Source organism: Procambarus clarkii, chromosome 76 (assembly GCF_040958095.1).
Source record: "Procambarus clarkii isolate CNS0578487 chromosome 76, FALCON_Pclarkii_2.0, whole genome shotgun sequence".
NCBI lineage: Eukaryota > Metazoa > Arthropoda > Malacostraca > Decapoda > Cambaridae > Procambarus > Procambarus clarkii.
Genome location: NC_091225.1, coordinates 24,241,554 through 24,263,370, shown reverse-complemented (window position 1 = coordinate 24,263,370; position 21,817 = coordinate 24,241,554). Strand labels below are relative to the sequence as shown.

The window sequence follows — 21,817 nt, the reverse complement described above, 5'->3', positions numbered from 1 at the left end:
GGTACTCGTCTAGTTGTGCTTGCGGGGGTTGAGCTCTGGCTCTTTGGTCCCGCCTCTCAACTGTTCACTGGTGGGTCACCATGAGTGAGGCTGAACACCTTAGACACGTCTCCACCACTTACACGACCAAACTACGACGTCGTAGGGGTGGTGGTGGTAGCAGTCGTAGGGGTGGTGGTGGTGGTGGTAGTAGCAGTCGTAGGGGTGGTGGTGGTAGCAGTCGTAGGGGTGGTGGTGGTGGTGGTAGTAGCAGTCGTAGGGGTGGTGGTGGTAGCAGTCGTAGGGGTGGTGGTGGTAGTAGCAGTCGTAGGGGTGGTGGTGGTGGTGGTGGTAGTAGCAGTCGTAGGGGTGGTGGTGGTGGTGGTGGTAGTAGCAGTCGTAGGGGTGGTGGTGGTGGTAGTAGCAGTCGTAGGGGTGGTGGTGGTGGTGGTGGTAGCAGTCGTAGGGGTGGTGGTGGTGGTGGTGGTAGCAGTCGTAGGGGTGGTGGTGGTGGTGGTGGTAGCAGTCGTAGGGGTGGTGGTGGTGGTGGTGGTAGTAGCAGTCGTAGGGGTGGTGGTGGTGGTGGTGGTAGTAGCAGTCGTAGGGGTGGTGGTGGTGGTGGTGGTAGCAGTCGTAGGGGTGGTGGTGGTGGTGGTAGTAGCAGTCGTAGGGGTGGTGGTGGTGGTGGTAGTAGCAGTCGTAGGGGTGGTGGTGGTAGTAGCAGTCGTAGGGGTGGTGGTGGTGGTAGTAGCAGTCGTAGGGGTGGTGGTGGTGGTGGTAGCAGTCGTAGGGGTGGTGGTGGTGGTAGTAGCAGTCGTAGGGGTGGTGGTGGTGGTAGTAGCAGTCGTAGGGGTGGTGGTGGTGGTAGCAGTCGTAGGGGTGGTGGCGGTGGTGGTGGTGGTAGCAGTCGTAGGGGTGGTGGTGGTGGTAGCAGTCGTAGGGGTGGTGGTGGTGGTGGTGGTAGCAGTCGTAGGGGTGGTGGTGGTGGTGGTAGTAGCAGCCGTAGGGGTGGTGGTGGTGGTGGTAGTAGCAGTCGTAGGGGTGGTGGTGGTGGTAGTAGCAGTCGTAGAGGTGGTGGTGGTGGTGGTAGCAGTCGTAGGGGTGGTGGTGGTGGTGGTAGCAGTCGTAGGGGTGGTGGTGGTGGTAGCAGTCGTAGGGGTGGTGGTGGTGGTAGCAGTCGTAGGGGTGGTGGTGGTGGTAGCAGTCGTAGGGGTGGTGGTGGTGGTAGCAGTCGTAGGGGTGGTGGTGGTGGTAGTAGCAGTCGTAGGGGTGGTGGTGGTGGTGGCAGCAGTCGTAGGGGTGGTGGTGGTGGTGGCAGCAGTCGTAGGGGTGGTGGTGGTGGTGGTGGTAGCAGTCGTAGGGGTGGTGGTGGTGGTAGCAGTCGTAGGGGTGGTGGTGGTGGTAGCAGTCGCAGAAGTGGTGGTGGTGGTGGTGGTGGTAGCAGTCGTAGGGGTGTTGGTGGTAGCAGTCGTAGAAGTGGTGGTGGTGGTGGTGGGAGCAGTCGTAGGGGTGGTGGTGGTAGCAGTCGTAGAGGTGGTGGTGGTGGTGGTAGCAGTCGTAGGGGTGGTGGTGGTGGTGGTGGTAGTAGCAGTCGTAGAGGTGGTGGTGGTAGCAGTCGTAGGGGTGGTGGTGGTAGTAGCAGTCGTAGGGGTGGTGGTGGTGGTGGTAGCAGTCGTAGGGGTGGTGGTGGTAGCAGTCGTAGGGGTGGTGGTGGTGGTGGTAGTAGCAGTCGTAGGGGTGGTGGTGGTAGCAGTCGTAGGGGTGGTGGTGGTGGTAGTAACAGTCGTAGGGGTGGTGGTAGCAGTCGTAGGGGTGGTGGTAGCAGTCGTAGGGGTGGTGGTAGCAGTCGTAGGGGTGGTGGTAGCAGTCGTAGGGGTGGTGGTAGCAGTCGTAGGGGTGGTGGTAGCAGTCGTAGGGGTGGTGGTAGCAGTCGTAGGGGTGGTGGTAGCAGTCGTAGGGGTGGTGGTAGCAGTCGTAGGGGTGGTGGTGGTGATAGCAGTCGTAGGGGTGGTGGTGGTGGTGGTAGCAGTCGTAGGGGTGGTGGTGGTGGTAGCAGTAGCAGTCGTAGGGGTGGTGGTGGCAGCTGTAGCAGTCGTAGGGGTGGTGGTGGCAGCTGTAGCAGTCGTAGGGGTGGTGGTGGTGGTAGCAGTCGTAGGGGTGGTGGTGGTGGTGGTGGTGGTGGTGGTAGCAGTCGTAGGGGTGGTGGTGGTGGTGGTAGCAGTCGTAGGGGTGGTGGTGGTGGTGGTAGCAGTCGTAGGGGTGGTGGTGGTGGTAGCAGTCGTAGGGGTGGTGGTGGCAGCTGTAGCAGTCGTAGGGGCTGGTGGTGGCAGCTGTAGCAGTCGTAGGGGCTGGTGGTGGCAGCTGTAGCAGTCGTAGGGGTGGTGGTGGTGGTGGTAGCAGTCGTAGGGGTGGTGGTGGTGGTGGTAGCAGTCGTAGGGGTGGTGGTGGTGGTGGTAGCAGTCGTAGGGGTGGTGGTGGTGGTAGCAGTCGTAGGGGTGGTGGTGGTGGTAGCAGTCGTAGGGGTGGTGGTGGCAGCTGTAGCAGTCGTAGGGGCTGGTGGTGGCAGCTGTAGCAGTCGTAGGGGTGGTGGTGGCAGCTGTAGCAGTCGTAGGGGTGGTGGTGGTGGTGGTGGTGGTAGCAGTCGTAGGGGTGGTGGTGGTGGCAGCTGTAGCAGTCGTAGGGGCTGGTGGTGGCAGCTGTAGCAGTCGTAGGGGTGGTGGTGGTGGTGGTAGCAGTCGTAGGGGTGGTGGTGGTGGTGGTAGCAGTCGTAGGGGTGGTGGTGGTGGTAGCAGTCGTAGGGGTGGTGGTGGTGGTAGCAGTCGTAGGGGTGGTGGTGGCAGCTGTAGCAGTCGTAGGGGCTGGTGGTGGCAGCTGTAGCAGTCGTAGGGGTGGTGGTGGCAGCTGTAGCAGTCGTAGGGGTGGTGGTGGTGGTGGTGGTGGTAGCAGTCGTAGGGGTGGTGGTGGTGGCAGCTGTAGCAGTCGTAGGGGTGGTGGTGGCAGCTGTAGCAGTCGTAGGGGTGGTGGTGGTGGCGGCAGCAGTAGCAGTCACGACATTGGGACTAATGGTAGGAATAATGGTCATATACCAGTACCATATGCATCACTGCCAGACCAATAGTGTTGAAGGAGACCGCCGGCACCACGTCCAGACCCCCACACAACTGAGCCATATCCATAATCCCATCACTTGCCACCTGGACACTTTCTCTTGAGGATAAAGCGGTCTCGATGCTTCCAATACTTGCCTCTCCACCTGCTGCTCTTCCCTACACCATGACGCCCAGAGAAACGTCCTTTGACTTCAAAACTCCCTCAGTGTTCCTGGCTGGTACCCCTCGCTGCCGTCGTACTAGTACACCACCTAGAGACATCCTCCTCCCTCCCTCATCCAGCATCTTCATCCTCGCTCTCCTGCATCTTCCTCACTCATTTATACCAACTTTCCGGCATTCTCCCTACCACACTCAGACGGGGCAGGAGTAGTGATGCTCGCTGATGCGGCAAACAGGCTTCAGGGACAACATTAGATGCTAAATGCAATATAACTTGTACATGTTATATGCAAATTTGATAATTGCGTTTGGGAGCATGCTGTCTGTGCTAGCATATAAAATCCCTATAGTTATGGTAATGACTCCTGCTTTATTTAGTAAGTAATTATCAAAAGAAGGCACCAATCCAGGAAGGCTATGTAGCACCATCAAATGTGCGGGATAATCAGAGGGCGCTAAATATCACCAAGGACGCCAATACGAGAACAGAAACGCATAAGGCGAACGACAGAACGACATCAAAAGTATCCGAGTCGCCAAGAATTCTATCAAGGGACAAGTGACCACAAGGGACAGTCGGAAAACAAGACACACGCTCGTCCTGGCAGTAAGGACATTCAACAAGGATATGCACGACCGTAAGAGGGACAATGCAATTTGGACAATAAGGAGCAGGGGGGCGCTCCATTAAGTGACCGTGAGTTAAACGGGTATGGCCAATTGGCAACCTAGCCAGAGCCGTTTCCCATCGCCGGTTACAGTGGTAGGAGGAAAGCCACTCGGACACACGACTCTTAAGAGTACGCAATTTGTTACCAAGAACAGAAGACCAACAACTTTGCCAGCGGGCAAGGATGGAGGCATGAATAACTGGGTAAAAGTCGGAATAAGGAATACCTTTACGGGTGATGGGACAAGTGCGGATAGCGTCCTTAGCGGCAGCATCCGCACGCTCATTTAAAGAGAGACCAACATGGCTGGGAACCCAGCAAAACTCAGCTGACTTAAATTTACTGAAGATAAGAAACAGCCAATGTTGAATCTCGATGACCACCGGGTGGACCGGATTAAAGGACCCTAAAGCAATGAGGGCACTGCGAGAGTCAACTACCACCTCAAAGGAGTATTGACTCCGGGAAAGCAGGAGACGAAGAGCATAGAGAATAGCATAAAGTTCTGCTGTGAAGATGCCAGCCTCCGGAGGAAGGCGACACATATAAGTATGGTCAGGAAAAACAACATAGTAGCCCACACCGTCAGCAGACTTAGACCCATCGGTGAAGATGGGAACGGAGTGGGAGTGAGAAGAAAAGTGCTCAGGAAAGAGGCATTTCAGAACTGTAGGAGGGATAAAAGCTTTAGTGATGTGGGTCAGAGAAGTACAAAATTTGGGAAGGGGGACCCTCCACGGGGGCAAGGATGGAACAATACGAGGAGAAACATTGGTAATACGAACCGAAAAAGAATCTTGTAAGCGAGACAAACGGACAGAAAGAGGAAGGTGGTAAAGAGGAACAGGAACTACAGGAGGGGTAAAAGTCAAAGCACGATAGAGGCGAGAGTGAGGATGCTGTAAGGATCGCGCAAGATAGCAAAGACTGTAGCGAATACAGCGGTCCTGGAGAGACTGGAAGCCAGAGTCAGCATAGAAGCTGAGGGTAGGAGTTGAACAAAAAGCACCAGAGCTGAGGCGCAACCCAGTATGGGGCAAAGGATCAAGACGGCAAAGAGTAGAAGGAGAAGCAAAAGAGTATGCAGGGCAACCATAATCGAGTTTAGACAGGACGAGAGAGGAATGCATATAGTGCATGTGCCTATCCGCTCCCCAAGAAGTATAGAACAAAACCTTAAGTAGGTTAAGGGCCTTAGAGCATTCAATACGGAGGTAAGAGATATGGGGCAACCAAGACAAACGAGTGTCAAAGAATAACCCCAAAAGCTTCGCGGAATCTTTGTACTCAAGGGGATGACCATAAAGTGACAAAGAGGGACAAAGAACGACCCGTTTCCGAGTGAAAGTCATGGCACAAGTCTTAGTAGTAGAGAACTTGAAGCCATGATCGGTGGCCCAAGATGACACGGCATCAATCGCAAGTTGAAGCCGCCATTGAAGGAGAGGTGAATCATCACCTCGACAGCAAAGAGTAAGATCGTCAACATAAAGAGCAGAGAAGATGCCAGAAGGAAGGGAGGAAAGAAGACTATTGAGGGCAACCAAAAAAAAGAGTAGTGCTCAGAACACTACCTTGGGGCACACCTTCATACTGCCGAAAAGAGGCAGAGAGAGTGGCACTAAGCCTGACTCGAAAGGTACGACGAGAGAGAAAGCTTTGGAGGAAGAGAGGGAGATTACCACGAAGGCCAAAAGAACGAAGTTGGGACAGAATATGGTATCTTCAGGTTGTATCATAAGCCTTTTCCAGGTCAAAAAGGACAGCAACAATGGAGGTCTTCGCAGCAAAAGCAGTACGAATATAGACCTCCAAGTTCACCACGACATCAGTCGTGCTGCGGCACTTGCGAAACCAAATTGAGAAGGAGAGAGGTGGTGATGGTCTTCCAAGAACCACATCAGACGGACATTTACCATATGCTCAAAAAGCTTGCAGACACAACTCGTGAGAGCAATAGGGTGGAAGTCCTTAGGGAATGTACCGAGAGACCCTGGTTTCCGAATAGGGAGTACAACGGCATCGAGCCAGTCCTCAGGGACGGATGATGACTCCCAGACCTGGTTATACAGACTCAGTAAATACTGAGACATGCACAGAGGGAGATGGCGAAGCATCTCATAATGAACGTCATCCTAGCCTGCTGCCGTAGATCCGCAGAGGGCCAGGGCAGACTGAAGTTCAAAAAGAGAGAAAGGATTGTTATAGGAAAAGCAGAGATGAGTGTGGAAATCTAAAGGATAAGATTCAAGAACAGGCTTACGAAGAAGGAAGGATTGAGGAAGATGAGAATCAGAGCTAACAGTAGAAAAGTGGGAACCCAGTTCGGTCGCGACCGTCACTGGGTCTGCCACAAGAGTACCATGGAGGTGGAGAACCTGCGAGACATCTAAAACGAACTTGCCCGCAATCTTGCGGATATTCTTCCAGATCTGCGGTAGAGCAGTATCGGACGTAATGGTAGAAACATAAGATGTCCAACTCTCACGTTCAGTGGTACGGATGGTCCTACGGACCACCACACTTGCCTTCCGAAACAAAATAAAAGAATCAGCCGTCTGCCGGCGGCGGTGTTTCTTCCAGGCTGCACGCTTACAGCGGACAGCCCGAGCACAGTCCACATTCCACCAGGGAACGCACTTTCGTGTGCCCCAGGAGGAAGAGCGAGGAATAGAGCGGAGGGCAGCGTTGAAGACAGTGTCATAAAAAAGGAGGAGGGCGCGAGGAAGAGGCAGAGAGGAGAGGTCAGAGAGAGTAGCACGGAGGGTGAATAGGTTCCAGTCAGCCTTGGTAAACTGCCACCTAGGGAAGGAGAGGGCATGGTCGAAAGAGAAAAGGAAATGAGAATGGGGAAATGATCACTTATGGAGGTCATCAAGAATCCGCCACGTGAAATCTAAGTAAAGGGACGACAAGCAGAGAGAAAGATCAAGACAGGAAAGGGTCCGAGTTCGAGAGTCCACATGAGTGGGCTCACCGGAATTCAGAAGAGATAGAGAAGAAGCGAGGACATATGGTTCGAGAAGGCTGCCTCGGGTGTTTGTCAGAACATCAACTCAGAGGGTATGTCGACAGTTGAAATCACCCAAAAGGAGCACCGGCTCTGGCAAGGAGTCCAGGAGGTGCTTAAGATCAGGAAGGGAAAGTGAGACATTTGGGGAGAAATAAATGGAACAGACTGTATACCATTTACCCACAAAAACATGGGCAGTAGAACAATGGATAGGTGACGGAAGAAGTAGGGGGACGTAGGGAATGCCCCAGCAAGAGCTGGGAGGGGGGGAAAAACGAAAGGAATAACCACGAAAGTGATCAGGACGAGCACCAAGCATTGTTTCCTGGAGACAAACAAAGTGGTGAAAATTGTGTAATTAGAAGTTGGAGTTCATGGAAGTTGGCATAAAAACCACGAATATTCCACTGAGGAACAGACATTATCAAAGAGAAAGGACAGTAACAGAGAACAATAAAGAAACAAAGGTAAAGAAGAACACAGTTTATTAAAGAATCTCAGGATTAGCAAAATCAGAGTTAGGGGGCATGGGTAAACTTAGTATGGATGGAGGGAAGGGAGCGGGAGGACAGACCAGAGGCGGACTGACGGGGTCCGGAGGAGGAGATAACGGAAAGCGGCAGTCAGATCAGACTGCCTCTCTCAGTCAGAGAGAGGCAGTCAAAGAGGGGCAGTCAGATTCGGCAGAGGCAGATTTCTGCCCCCCCTCCACAGCTAGTGGAGGGGGGGCAGAAATCAGGGAGTGCACCTCAGCAAGGGCAGCAACCGAGAGGGAATCGGGGGCGAAAGAAACCTCCATGTGGGACAGGGGACCCGGCCACTGAAATGGGAGGGGACGTAGTGATAGAGTCAGAGGGAGGGAGTGAGGAAGAAAGCGATACCTTCGTATGGCTATCTTTGCCAATCAGATGTGGGCAGTTGCTTATTAAAATTAAATTTATTTAATCCATGTAAGATCAAGTGGAAGAGTCTATCAGAAGAGAGCCAGAGCTTCACATGTAAGACACACATTGGTTCATGTTCACATGTAAGACACACATTGGTTCATGTTCACATGTATAATAAGACCCAGACTAGTCCAGGGAATCTTAAAAGATCTTGGTGCCAAGCAACACCTCATTAGGAGGAAAGTCTTTGCGTAGTGTAATGTCTGATGAATAAGTTGGATCAATGGTATAGACCGCTTTTTGAAGAGGGGTTTCTGTCGTGATAACTCTATTGTCTGCATTTTCCTGAGACAAAGACGCATCAGGAACATTGACGATGACGTTATTCATCGAGGGTCTGGTACTCACTAGTGATGCAGACTCAGTGTGTGGGAATACTGGTGTTGGGACTCAAGACCTTCTGTGTTGGATAGGGAGCTGCCCACACAGTTCGATAAAGAGTCAAGATGTGCCATAAAGTCTTGGGGGACCAAGTGCCATCTTTTCTTGGGGGACCAAGTGCCATCTTTTCTTGGGGGACCAAGTGCCATATCTTCTTGGGGGACCAAGTGCCATATCTTCTTGGGGGACCAAGTGCCATATCTTCTTGGGGGACCAAGTGCCATATCTTCTTGGGGGACCAAGTGCCATATCTTCTTGGGGGACCAAGTGCCATATCTTCTTGGGGGACCAAGTGCCATATCTTCTTGGGGGACCAAGTGCCATATCTTCTTGGGGGACCAAGTGCCATATCTTCTTGGGGGACCAAGTGCCATATCTTCTTGGGGGACCAAGTGCCATATCTTCTTGGGGGACCAAGTGCCATATCTTCTTGGGGGACCAAGTGCCATATCTTCTTGGGGGACCAAGTGCCATATCTTCTTGGGGGAACAAGTGCCATATCTTCTTGGGGGACCAAGTGCCATATCTTCTTGGGGGACCAAGTGCCATATCTTCTTGGGGGACCAAGTGCCATATCTTCTTGGGGGACCAAGTGCCATATCTTCTTGGGGGACCAAGTGCCATATCTTCTTGGGGGAGCAAGTGCCATCGACAATGAGCAGTTCATGTTGCAGAATTAATGACAAACGATTCATGACTTCTTCTCTCATTCTAAAGTAAGAATGATAAGATATAGCAATGATTAAACAAATAATTGCAAAAACTGTCAAGAATACATTCAACTGCACAACTATCCACTTCAGTAGTTTATAATCTTCCCACATTTGTTTCAATCATCTTTCCCTGTTTATAGACACATTCTCCACTTCTCTTATCATTCCCTCTAACTCCACCTTCTCCCATTCTTCCCAGAGTCCAACACCTCCTTCCCCCCCCCCAGTAAGAAGATCACAGAAGCGAAGGACATTCCATCCGGATGCGAACACCCAATACTGTTCGATATCCAATATAATCCAGCTTTCAGCCATCTTCAGAAGGGCGCTTCTCCTGCCTCATCTGACACCTTTTACTCATTCTTCAAAAGGACTGATCAAAAGACAGGAGAGAAAAATACGTATACAAGTTTATTTAAAAAATGTATGATGGAAAGGACTCGAGCATACAATAATCTGTCTAATAATCTCCTACAGTCATCAAGTTTTTGGATATATTATTTTTGTTCCAGCTTGAGTCATATTAAACTTTGTTTTATGTTTGAGAGATGTGCTTTTGTGTGCTGTGAGGCCTCGAGTGTGTGTGTGTGGCCTCGAGTGTGTGTGTGTGGCCTCGAGTGTGTGTGTGTGTGTGTGGCCTCGAGTGTGTGTGTGTGTGTGTGTGTGTGGCCTCGAGTGTGTGTGTGTGTGTGTGTGGCCTCGAGTGTGTGTGTGTGTGGCCTCGAGTGTGTGTGTGTGTGGCCTCGAGAGTGTGTGTGTGTGTGTGTGGCCTCGAGTGTGTGTGTGTGTGTGTGTGTGTGTGTGTGTGTGTGTGTATGACACCTCTCTGTCATTCTCTGTATACCTCGTATCTCTCTGTGTCCTCGCCTGTTCGAAGTTTCAATACCTGTTCTTTCACTGTTGTTTTCCTTCTGATGTGACTGTGGAGTAGCTTTGGTTCGGTCTTGGCTTTGTTTGCTATATCATTTTCAAAACTTTTCTCTGCTTCTCTTCTCACCCTGACGTACTCATTCCTGGTTCTCTGGTATCTCTCTCTGCTTTCTGGTGTTCTGTTATTCCGGAAGTTCCTCCACGCCCTTTTGTTCAGTTTCTTCGCTTCCATACATGCCCTATTATACCATGGATTCTTCTGTTGCTTCTCGGATTTTTCCCTTTGGGCCGGGATGAACCTGTTTACTGCCTCCTGACACTTTTGGGTAACATAGTCCATCATACCCTGTACGGACTTATCTCTGAGGTCTGTGTCCCAAGGTATTTCACTTAGGAAACTTCTCATCTGTTCATAATTTCCCTTTCGGTATGCCAGCCTTTTGATTCCTAGTTCTTTTTTTGGGGAAGATAAGTCCTAGCTCTACCAGGTACTCAAAGTTCAATACACTGTGGTCACTCATTCCCAAGGGCGCTTCCATCTTAACTTCCCTTATATTCCACTCATTTAGGGTAAATATCAAATCAAGCATTGCTGGTTCATCTTCTCCTCTCATTCTTGTTGGTTCTTTGATGTGCTGGCTTAGAAAGTTTCTTGTTGCCACGTCCAGCAGCTTAGCCCTCCATGTTTCTGGTCCTCCATGCGGGTCTCTGTTCTTCCAATCTATCTTCCCATGGTTGAAGTCTCCCATAATTAGTAGTCCAGATCCATTCCTGCTAGCAACAGAAGCTGCTCTTTCTATTATGTTAATGGTGGCCATGTTGTTTCTATCATATTCCTGTCTAGGTCTTCTGTCATTTGGTGGTGGATTATATATGACTACGACTATAATTTTTTTCCCTCCATTTGTTATGGTACCTGCTATGTAGTCACTGAAACCTTCACAGCCCTGAATATCCATCTCCTCAAAATCCCAGCCTTTTCTTACCAGCAGAGCTACACCACCCCCACCTCTGTGTGTGGCCTCGAGTGTGTGTGTGTGTGTGTGTGTGTGGCCTCGAGTGTGTGTGTGTGGCCTCGAGTGTGTGTGTGTGTGTGTGTGTGTGTGTGTGTGTGTGTGTGTGTGTGTGTGTGTGTGTGTGTGTGTGTGTGTGTGGCCTCGAGTGTGTCTGGTCTCGTGTGTGTACTCACCTAGTTGTACTCACCTTGTTGTGTTTGCGGGGGGTTGAGCTCTGGCTCTTTGGTCCCGCCTCTCAACTGTCAATCAACAGGTGTACAGATTCCTGAGCCTACTGGGCTCTATCATATCTACACTTGAAACTGTGTATGGAGTCAGCCTCCACCACATCACTTCCTAATGCATTCCATTTGTCAACCACTCTGACACTAAAAAAAGTTCTTTCTAATATCTCTGTGGCTCATTTGGGCACTCAGTTTCCACCTGTGTCCCCTTGTGCGTGTGCCCCTTGTGTTAAATAGCCTGTCTTTATCTACCCTATCAATCCCCTTCAGAATCTTGAATGTGGTGATCATGTCCCCCCTAACTCTTCTGTCTTCCAGCGAAGTGAGGTTTAATTCCCGTAGTCTCTCCTCGTAGCTCATACCTCTCAGCTCGGGTACTAGTCTGGTGGCAAACCTTTGAACCTTTTCCAGTTTAGTCTTATTCTTGACTAGATATGGACTCCATGCTGGAGCCGCATACTCCAGGATTGGCCTGACATATGTGGTATACAAAGTTCTGAATGATTCTTTACACAAGTTTCTGAATGCCGTTCGTATGTTGGCCAGCCTGGCATATGCCGCTGATGTTATCCGCTTGATATGTGCTGCAGGAGATAGGTCTGGCGTGATATCAATCCCCAAGTCTTTTTCTTTCTCTGACTCCTGATCAATTTCCTCTCCCAGATGATACCTTGTATCTGGCCTCCTGCTCCCTACACCTATCTTCATTACATTACATTTGGTTGGGTTAAACTCTAACAACCATTTGTTCGACCATTCCTTCAGCTTGTCTAGGTCTTCTTGAAGCCTCAAACAGTTCTCTTCTTTTTTAATCCTACTCATAATTTTAGCATCGTCCGCAAACATTTAGAGAAATGAATCGATACCCTCTGGGAGATCATTTACATATATCAGAAACAAGATAGGACAGATCCCTGTGAGACTCCACTGGTAACTTCACGCCAATCGGAGGTCTCCCCCCTCACCGTAACTCTCTGCTTCCTATTGCTTAGGTACTCCCTTATCGACTGGAGCACCTTACCAGCTACGCCTGCCTGTCTCTCCAGCTTATGTATCAGCCTCTTATGCGGTACTGTGTCAAAGGCTTTCCGACAATCCAAGAAAATGCAGTCCGCCCAGCCCTCTCTTTCGTGCTTAATCTGTGTCACCTGATCGTAGAATTCTATCAAGCCTGTAAGGCAAGATTTACCCTCCCTGAACCCATGTTTTCGATTTGTCACGAAGTCCCTTCTCTCCAGATGTGTTACCAGGTTTTTTCTCACGATCTTCTCCATCACCTTGCATGGTATACAAGTCAAGGACACTGGCCTGTAGTTCAGTGCCTCTTGTCTGTCGCCCTTTTTGTATATTGGGACCACATTCGCCTTCTTCCATATTTCTGGTAGGTCTCCCGTCTCCAGTGACTTACTATACTCAATAAAGAGTGGCAAGCAAAGTGCCTCTGCACATTCTTTCAGTATCCATGGTGAGATCCCGTCTGGACCAACAGCCTTTCTAACATCCAGATCCAGCAGGTGTCTCTTGACCTGCCACTCTCGTAATTTCGAACTCTTCCAAGGCTGCCTGGTTTACCTCCCTTTCTCCTAGCACAGTGACCTCACCTTGTTCTATTGTAAAGACTTCCTGGAACCTCTGTATACCTGTCCTCGCCTGTTCTAAGTTTCTAAATGTGTGTGTGTGTGTGTGTGTGTGTGTGTGTGTGTGTGTGTGTGGCTTCGAGTGTGTGTATGTGTGTGGCTTCGAGTGTGTGTGTGTATGTGTGTGGCTTCGAGTGTGTGTGTGTGTGTGTGTGTGTGTGTGTGTGTGTGTGTGTGTGTGTGTGTGTGTGTGTGTGTGTGTGTGGCCTCGAGAGTGTGAGTGTGTGTGTGTGTGGCCTCGAGAGTGTGTGTGTGTGTGTGGCCTCGAGTGTGTGTGTGTGGCCTCGAGTGTGTGTGTGTGGCCTCGAGTGTGTGTGTGTGTGTGTGTGTGGCCTCGAGTGTGTGTGTGTGTGTGTGTGGCCTCGAGTGTGTGTGTGTGTGTGTGTGGCCTCGAGTGTGTGTGTGTGTGTGTGGCCTCGAGTGTGTGTGTGTGTGTGGCCTCGAGTGTGTGTGTGTGTGTGTGTGTGTGTGTGTGTGTGTGTGTGTGTGTGTGTGTGTGTGTGTGTGTGGCCTCGAGTGTGTTTGTGTGTGTGGGGCCTCGAGTGTGTGTGTGTGTGTGTGTGTGTGGCCTCGAGTGTGTTTGTGTGTGTGTGGCCTCGAGTGTGTGTGTGTGTGTGTGTGTGTGGCCTCGAGTGTGTGTGTGTGTGTGTGTGTGTGTGGCCTCGAGTGTGTGTGTGTGTGTGTGTGTGGCCTCGAGTGTGTGTGTGTGTGTGTGTGTGTGTGTGTGTGTGTGTGTGGCCTCGAGTGTGTGTGTGTGTGGCCTCGAGTGTGTGTGTGTGTGTGTGGCCTTGAGTGTGTGTGTGTGTGGCCTCGAGTGTGTGTGTGTGTGGGGCCTCGAGTGTGTGTGTGTGTGTGTGGCCTCGAGTGTGTGTGTGTGTGTGGCCTCGAGTGTGTGTGTGTGTGTGTGGCCTCGAGTGTGTGTGTGTGTGTGTGGCCTCGAGTGTGTGTGTGTGTGTGTGGCCTCGAGTGTGTGTGTGTGTGTGTGTGTGGCCTCGAGTGTGTGTGTGTGTGTGTGGCCTCGAGTGTGTGTGTGTGTGTGTGTGTGGCCTCGAGTGTGTGTGTGTGTGTGTGTGTGGCCTCGAGTGTGTGTGTGTGTGTGTGTGTGTGTGTGTGTGTGTGTGTGTGTGTGTGTGTGTGTGTGGCCTCGAGTGTGTGTGTGTGTGTGTGTGTGTGTGTGTGTGTGTGTGTGTGTGTGTGTGTGTGTGGCCTCGAAAGTGTGTGTGTGTGGCCTCCAGTGTGTGTGTGTGTGTGTGTGTGTGTGTGTGTGTGTGTGTGTGTGTGTGTGTGTGTGTGTGTGTGTGGCCTCGAGTGTGTACTCACCTAGTTGTGTTTGCGGGGGTTGAGCTCTGGCTCTTTGGTCCCGCCTCTCAACCGTCAATCAACAGGTGTACAGATTCCTGAGCCTATCGGGCTCTGTCATATCTACACTTGAAACTGTGTATGGAGTCAGCCTCCACCACATCACTTCCTAATGCATTCCATTTGTCAACCACTCTGACACTAAAAAAGTTCTTTCTAATATCTCTGTGGCTCATTTGGGCACTCAGTTTCCACCTGTGTCCCCTTGTGCGTGTTCCCCTTGTGTTAAATAGACTGTCTTTATCTACCCTATCAATCCCCTTCAGAATCTTGAATGTGGTGATCATGTCCCCCCTAACTCTTCTGTCTTCCAGAAGACAGAAGAGTGTGTGTGTGTGTGTGTGTGTGTGTGTGTGTGTGTGTGTGTGTGTGTGTGTGTGTGTGTGTGTGTGTGTGGCCTCGAGTGTGTGTGTGTGTGTGTGTGTGTGTGTGTGTGTGTGTGTGTGTGGCCTCGAGTGTGTGTGTGTGTGTGTGTGTGTGTGTGTGTGTGTGTGTGTGTGGCCTCGAGTGTGTGTGTGTGTGTGTGTGTGTGTGTGTGTGTGTGTGTGTGTGTGTGTGTGTGTGTGTGGCCTCGAGTGTGTGTGTGTGTGTGTGTGGCCTCGAGTGTGTGTGTGTGTGTGTGTGGCCTCGAGTGTGTGTGTGTGTGTGTGTGTGTGTGTGTGTGTGTGTGTGTGTGTGTGTGTGTGTGTGTGTGTGTGTGGCCTCGAGTGTGTATGTGGTCTCGAGTGTGTATGTGGTCTCGAGTGTGTGGGGGGGAGGGGTCTCGAGTGTATACTCACCTAATTGTGCTTGCGAGGGTTGAGCTCTGGCTCTTTGGTCCCGCCTCTCAACCGTCAATCAACTGGTGTACAGATTCCTGAGCCTACTGGACTATCATATCTACATTTGAAACTGTGTATGGAGTCAGCCTCCACCACATCACTGCCTAATACATTCCACCTGTTAACTACTCTGACACTGAAAAAGTTCTTTCTAACGTCCCTGTGGCTCATTTGGGTACTCAGTTTCCACCTGTGTCCCCTAGTTCGCGTACCACTCGTGTTAAACAATTTATCTTTATCTACCCTGTAAATTCCTCTGAAAATTTTGTAGGTAGTGATCATGTCTCCTCTTACTCTTCTGTCTTCTAGTGTCGTGAGGTGTATTCCTCGCAGCCTTTCCTCGTAACTCATGCCTCTTAGTTCTGGGACTAGCCTAGTGGCATATCACTGAACATTTTCCAGCTTCGTCTTGTGCTTGACAAGGTACGGGCTCCATGCTGGGGCCGCATACTCCAGGATTGGTCTTACATATGTGGTGTACAAGATTCTGAATGATTCCTTACACAGGTTCCTGAACGCCGTTCTGATGTTAGCCAGCCTCGCATATGCCGCAGACGTTATTCTTTTTATGTGGGCCTCAGGAGACAGGTTTGGTGTGATATCAACTCCTAAATCCGTCTCTCTGTCCGTTTCATGAAGGACTTCATCTCCCTTTGTGTATCCTGTGTCTGGCCTCCTGTTTCCAATGCCTAGTGTGTGCGTGTGTGAATGTGTACTCACTTATTTGTACTCACCTATTTGTGCTTGCAGGATCGAGCATTTGCTCTTGGATCCCGCCTTTCCAGCCATCGGTTGTTTACAGCATTGACTCCTGTCCCATTTCCCTATCATACATAATTTTAAAAGTATGAATAGTATTTGCTTCCACACCCTGCTTCTTAAGTGCATTCCATTTTTCCACTACTCCCACGCTAAAAGAAAACTTCCTAACATCTCTGTGACTCATCTGAGTTTCCAGTTTCCACCCATGTCCCCTCGTTCTGTTATTATTACGTGTGAACATTTCATCTATTTCCACTTTGTCAATTCCCCTGAGTATTTAATATGTTCCTATCATATCTCCTCTCTCCCTTCTTTTCTCTAGTGTCGTAAGGTTCAGTTCCCTCAGACGCTCTTCATATCCCATTCCTCGTAACTCTGGGACAAACCTCGTCGCAAACTTCTGAATCTTTTCCAGTTTCCTTATGTGTTTCTTCAGGTGGGGGCTCCATGATGAGGCGGCATACTCTAAGACTGGTTTCACGTAGGCAGTGTAAAGCGCCCTAAATGCCTCCTTACTTAGGTTTCTGAATGAAGTTCTAACTTTCGCCAGTGTAGAGTACGCTGCTGTCATTATCCTATTTATATGTGCCTCAGGAGTTGTTAGGTGTCACATCCACTCCCAGGTCTCTTTCTCGAATCGTTACAGGTAGGTTGTTCCCCTTCATTGTGTACTGTCCCTTTGTCGCCTATCACCTGATCCCATTTCCATAACTTTACATTTACTGGTGTTGAACTCCAGTAGCCATTTCCCTGACCATGTCTGCAACCTGTTTAAGTCTTCTTGGAGGATCCTACAATCCTCATCTGTCACAGCTCTTATTAATTTTGCGTCATCCGCAAACACTGACATGCATGATTCCAGTCCTGTAAACATATCATTTTCGTAAATTAGAAAGAGGATTGGTCCCAGCACCGATCATTGAGGTACTCCACTCGTTACTGTTCGCCAGTCCGACTTCTCGCCCCCCTTACTCTCTGGCTCCTTCCTGTTAGGTAGTTCTTTACCCATGCCTTTCAGCTTACTCCTGCCTGCCTCTCAAGTTTGTATAGCAGTCTCATGTGCGGTACTGTATCAAAGGCCTTCTGGCATTCTAGAAATATGCAGTCTGCCCAGCCTTCTCTGTCCTGCCTTATCCTTGTTATTTTATCATAGAATTCTAATAGGTTTGTTAGGCATGATTTCCCTGTCCAGAACCCATGTTGGTGCTTGTTTACAAACCTAATGTTCTCCAGGTGTGCAACAAGTCTCAGCCTAATTATTCTTTCCAGTATTTTGCAGGTGATGCTTGTCAGTGATACAGGTCTATAGTTAAGTGCCTCCTCCCTATCACCTTTCTTGAAAATCAGTACGACATTTGCCTTCTTCCAGCAACTGGGCAATTCTCCCGACATAAGCGATTAATTAAAGATCATTGCCAGAGGCACGCTAAGGGCCTGTGCTGCCTTTTTTAGTATCCACGGTGATACTTTGTCTGGTCTAACCGCTTTAGTTGCATCCAGTGTTGTCAACTGTTATATTACCTCCTCTGCTGTCACCTCTATATCTGATAGTCTTCCGTCTAGGGTAATCTCTTCTAACAATGAGAGCTGCTCAGGCTCGGTTGTGAACACTCCATGGAAACTTGCATTCGGTGCCTCGCAGATTTCCTTGTCACTTTCTGTATATGCCCCCTTCTGTTTTCCTCAGTCTTGTCACTTGGTCATTTACCGACATCTTCCTTCTTATATGGCTATGTAGTAGTTTAGGTTGCTTTTTCGCCTCGATTGCAATATCATTCTCGTAATTTCTTTCCGATACTCGTCTTATGTAAATGTAATCGTTCTTAGCTCTGTTACCTCTGTTGTCGATCCTGTTGTCCTCTGTCCTTTGTCTTCTGTACTTCCTCCACTCCCTCCTGCTTCTCACTTTTGCTTCCTGACACTGTCTATTAAACCATGGATTATTATATTCCCTCCTGCTTTTTTCCTTTACTGTTGGAATAAATCTCTCTTCAGCCTCCTTGCATTCCATATGACTTGGTTCATCATGTCTTGCATTGTTTTTCCTCTAATTTCCTCCTCCCACCGCACTTCTCCCAGGTAGTCCCTTATCCTTCTGTAGTCCCCTTTTCTGTAATCAAGTCTCCTTTCCCGGACCTCTTGTCCTTTGGTAACAACTTTGAGTTCCATCATGTAGTCAAAGACTAGGACACAATGGTCACTGGCTCCTAGTGGTATTTCATGTTCCAAATTCTCGATTCTTCTACATTTTGGGTGAAAATTAGGTCTAATAGGCTCGGCGTATCCCCTCTTTCCCTAGTGTCTTCCTTCACATGCTGTGTTAGGAAATTCCTGTCAATAACGTCTACCAGCTTCGCTCCCCAGGTCTCCTCCTCCTCCTCCTCGTTTCCCAATCTATCTCTCCGTGATTTAGGTCCCCCGTGGTCCAGCAGCTTCGCTCTCATTCTATGCGCTATAGTTGCTGCCCTCTGCAGTTCATTTACACATGCTTTGTTGCTGTCCTCGTACTCCTGCCTGGGCCTTCTACTGTTTGGTGGGGGATTGTAGAGTATCAAGATTACAATCTTCTTCCCATCCACTGTCAGAGTTCCATGTATGAAGCTCGTGCTTTCATTGGTACCCGGATTTTCCAGCTCATCAAACTTCCATTTCCGCTTTATTAGGGCTGCCACTCCTCCTCCCTGTCTCCGTGTCCTTTCTTTTCTTATCACCTGGTACCCCTCTGGAAAGATTGCACCCGAGATCATGCCATTTATTTTAGTTTCCACTATTGCCACTATGTCTGGGTCTGCCTCACTAACTCTTTCTTTTATCTCTTCTGTTTTGTTGGATTCCCCATCAGCATTGGTGTACCAAACCTTGAGACTCTTCTTGGAAACTCTGGTGTGTGGTGTGTGGGGCCTCGAGTATGTACTCACCTAATTGTGCTTGCGGGGGTTAAGCTTTGTCTCTTTGGTCCCGCCTCTCAACTGTCAATCAACTGGTGTACAGATTTCTGGGCCTACTGGGCTCTATCATATCTACATTTGAAACTGTGTATGGAGTCAGCCTCCACCATATCACTTCCTAGTGCATTCCATTTATTAACTACTCTGACACTGTAAAAAATCTTTCTAACGTCTCTGTGGCTCATCTGGGTACTAAGTTTCCACCTGTGTCCCCTTGTTCGTGTCCCACCCGTGCTGAAGAGTTTGTCTTTGTCCATCTTGTCAATTCTTCTGAGAATTTTGTAGGTGGTTATCATGTTTCCCCTTACTCTTCTGTTTTTCAGGGACGTGAGGTTCAGCTCCTTTAGCCTTTCCTCGTAGCTCATACCTCTCAGTTCCGGGACAAGTCTGGTGGCATACCGCTGAATCTTCTCTAAATTTGTCTTGTGTTTAACTAGATATGGACTCCAGGCTTGAGCTGCATATTCCAGGATTGGTCTGACATAAGTGGTATACAGGGTCCTGAACGATTCCTTACACAAATTTCTAAAAGCAGTTCTTATGTTGGCCAGTCTAGCATATGCCGCTGATGATATCTTTTTGATGTGGGGCCTCTGGGGACAGGTTCGGTGTCTTTCCTCATAACTCGTGCCTCTTAGTTCTGGGACTAGCCTAGTGGCATACCTCTGAACTTTTTGCAGCTTCGTCTTGTGCTTGACAAGGTACGGGCTCAATGCTGGGGCCGCATACTCCAGGATTGGTCTTACATACGTGGTATACAAGGTTCTAAATGATCCCTTACACGGGTTCCTGAAGGCAGTAACAAGCACCATACGGGCATCAAGGAGCCCGATACCGGCTCCAATATTTTAAAACAAACAAAAAATCAGTACCGATTCCAGGCATCAGAAATCGTTGGAAGTGTATTGAGGCGCGGGAGCCTGTCTCCGCCCACACCAAACTCAACAATAAATATCGATACTTTCTCTAAGGCTCCGATGCTTCTTACATCTCTCTAGTGGCCCTGTTGCTGTTGCTCTCTCTCTCTCTTCCTCATCATCTTCCTGTCTCTCTCCTTTATCACTTCCCCACTTCTCTTCCTCCTTTATCAACTCCCTCTTCTCCCTCTCGTTTTCTTCGTACCCGCCAGTTTTGATGTTTCGTTTAATAAACTTTACTTCTTTGTCTATTTCTCCGTTCTCTTCGCATACATCTATTCCTCTCCGTACGCTTCGTATCCGTCTTATCCTACTCTCTCCTTGTTCATATTCTTTACTATAATACTCTCAATTTTCTGTTCTGTCTTCTTTTCCCTGCTGCTGCTGCTGCTCCTGCTATCACATACCTAAGTCACTGTGATAACATCTTCTGGTAAGTGAATCACTGCTGATGTGTTAGCCCTTGCCGCTGCTGCCGCTGCTGCTGCTGCTGCTGCCGCTGCTGCTGCTGCCGCTGCTGCTGCTGCTGCTGCTGCTGCTGCTGCTGCTGCTGCTGCCGCTGCTGCTGCTGCTGCTGCCGCTGCTGCTGCCGCTGCTGCTGCTGCCGCTGCTGCTGCCGCTGCTGCTGCTGCCGCTGCTGCTGCTGCTGCTGCCGCTGCTGCTGCTGCCGCTGCTGCTGCTGCTGCTGCTGCTGCTGCTGCCGCTGCTGCTGCCGCTGCTGCTGCTGCTGCCGCTGCTGCTGCCGCTGCTGCTGCTGCTGCTGCTGCTGCTGCTGCTGCTGCCGCTGCTGCTGCTGCCGCTGCTGCTGCTGCCGCTGCTGCTGCTGCCGCTGCTGCTGCTGCCGCTGCTGCTGCTGCTGCTGCTGCTGCTGCTGCTGCTGCTGCTGCCGCTGCTGCTGCTGCCGCTGCTGCTGCTGCCGCTGCTGCTGCTGCTGAGTGTTACTAGCAGCTCTCAACCAGGTACAACGTCTCCAAAGATAAGAGAGCGATGAACAAAGTTAAATATACAAGTACATGTAGCTATAAATGGCAGTGTTATATATAAATACTGTTCGTCTATGCCTTCACATGCCCACTTGGGCATTGTCAGCCCCAAAGATCTCAGTATATTGGCAAGACAACAACATCTCTCTCTAGGGGATTAACAATACACAAGCAACAGGGCTCCGTCAAGAACATAATCTCCACACACAACCAGACCATTACCAAAGACATCTTAACAAGCAGGACGGAAATAATAGACAGGCATAACGACAGCAGGAGACAGAACATCAGAGATGAGCTACACATCAAAAAGTTAAGACCAGCAACCAACAACCAGTTAACACATAATTACATTCTACCAACTTGAAGACCCCGAGCCAACAGAGACAGGAGCCAATGACGCTGTCTTAGGAACACAAGCATCTCTGTGCCCAACCATTTGGACGGTCTGGGATTGAACTCCATCCTGCATGAAGCGAGACCGTCACTCTACCGTCAGGCCCAAATGGTTGGGCAAACTATTATCAAGAGCATCTGATCACCATCAGTAATCATTCTTTCCTGACCTGACTCGCGTTTAAAACATGTTTTCACAGCAAGTAGGTGCTACAAAAGTTTGACTGGTCACTCAAAACTCTGGCCCAAGATGGCTTTAACTGTACTCTGACGCACTCAGTACAGTATATAATTCTGAAACCCCTGAGCTGGATAACTAACTTGCATATCGAGCAGAAAAATGCTCATGATAATCACATAACACTTCATGTTAGTTTACAATATGAGTGGGAGAAAGAGACGAGGGAATGGAATGAGATCGTCCATATGTCTACGTGCATACCTGTTTTGTTTGCTTGAATGCATGTTTTGCTCGTCTGAATACATGTATTGCTTGCCTGAATACATGTTTCACTTGCTTGAATACATGTTTTACTTGTATAAATATATGATTCGCTAGCTTGAATACATGTTTCGCTTGCATAAATACATGTTTCGCTTGCATAAATACATGTTTCGCTAGCTTGAATACACCTTTCGCTTGCATGGATACACCTTTCGCTTGCATGGATACACGTATCGTTTGCATGTATACAAGTTTTGCTTGCATAAATGCAGGTTTCGCTTGCATGAATGCAAGGTTTCGCTTGCATAAATGCACGTTTCGCTTGCATAAATGCAGGTTTCGCTTGCATAAATGCAGGTTTCGCTTGCATGAATGCAAGGTTTCGCTTGCATAAATGCACGTTTCGCTTGCATAAATGCAGGTTTCGCTTGCATAAATGCACGTTTCGCTTGCATAAATGCAC

At 49.5% G+C, this 21,817-nt stretch overlaps 1 protein-coding gene across 1 annotated transcript in view; it reads left to right on the top strand.

Annotated features, from left to right (window-relative positions):
• Nucleotides 1-8,917: 8,917 nt before the first annotated feature.
• Nucleotides 8,918-21,817, top strand: part of LOC138357231 (spidroin-1-like) — a 50,016-nt gene continuing 37,116 nt past the window's right edge. Inside the window, exon 1 of the mRNA XM_069313891.1 lies at nt 8,918-8,979. Within this exon, the coding sequence (XP_069169992.1) occupies nt 8,918-8,979 (62 nt within the window). The remainder of the gene's footprint in view (nt 8,980-21,817) is intronic.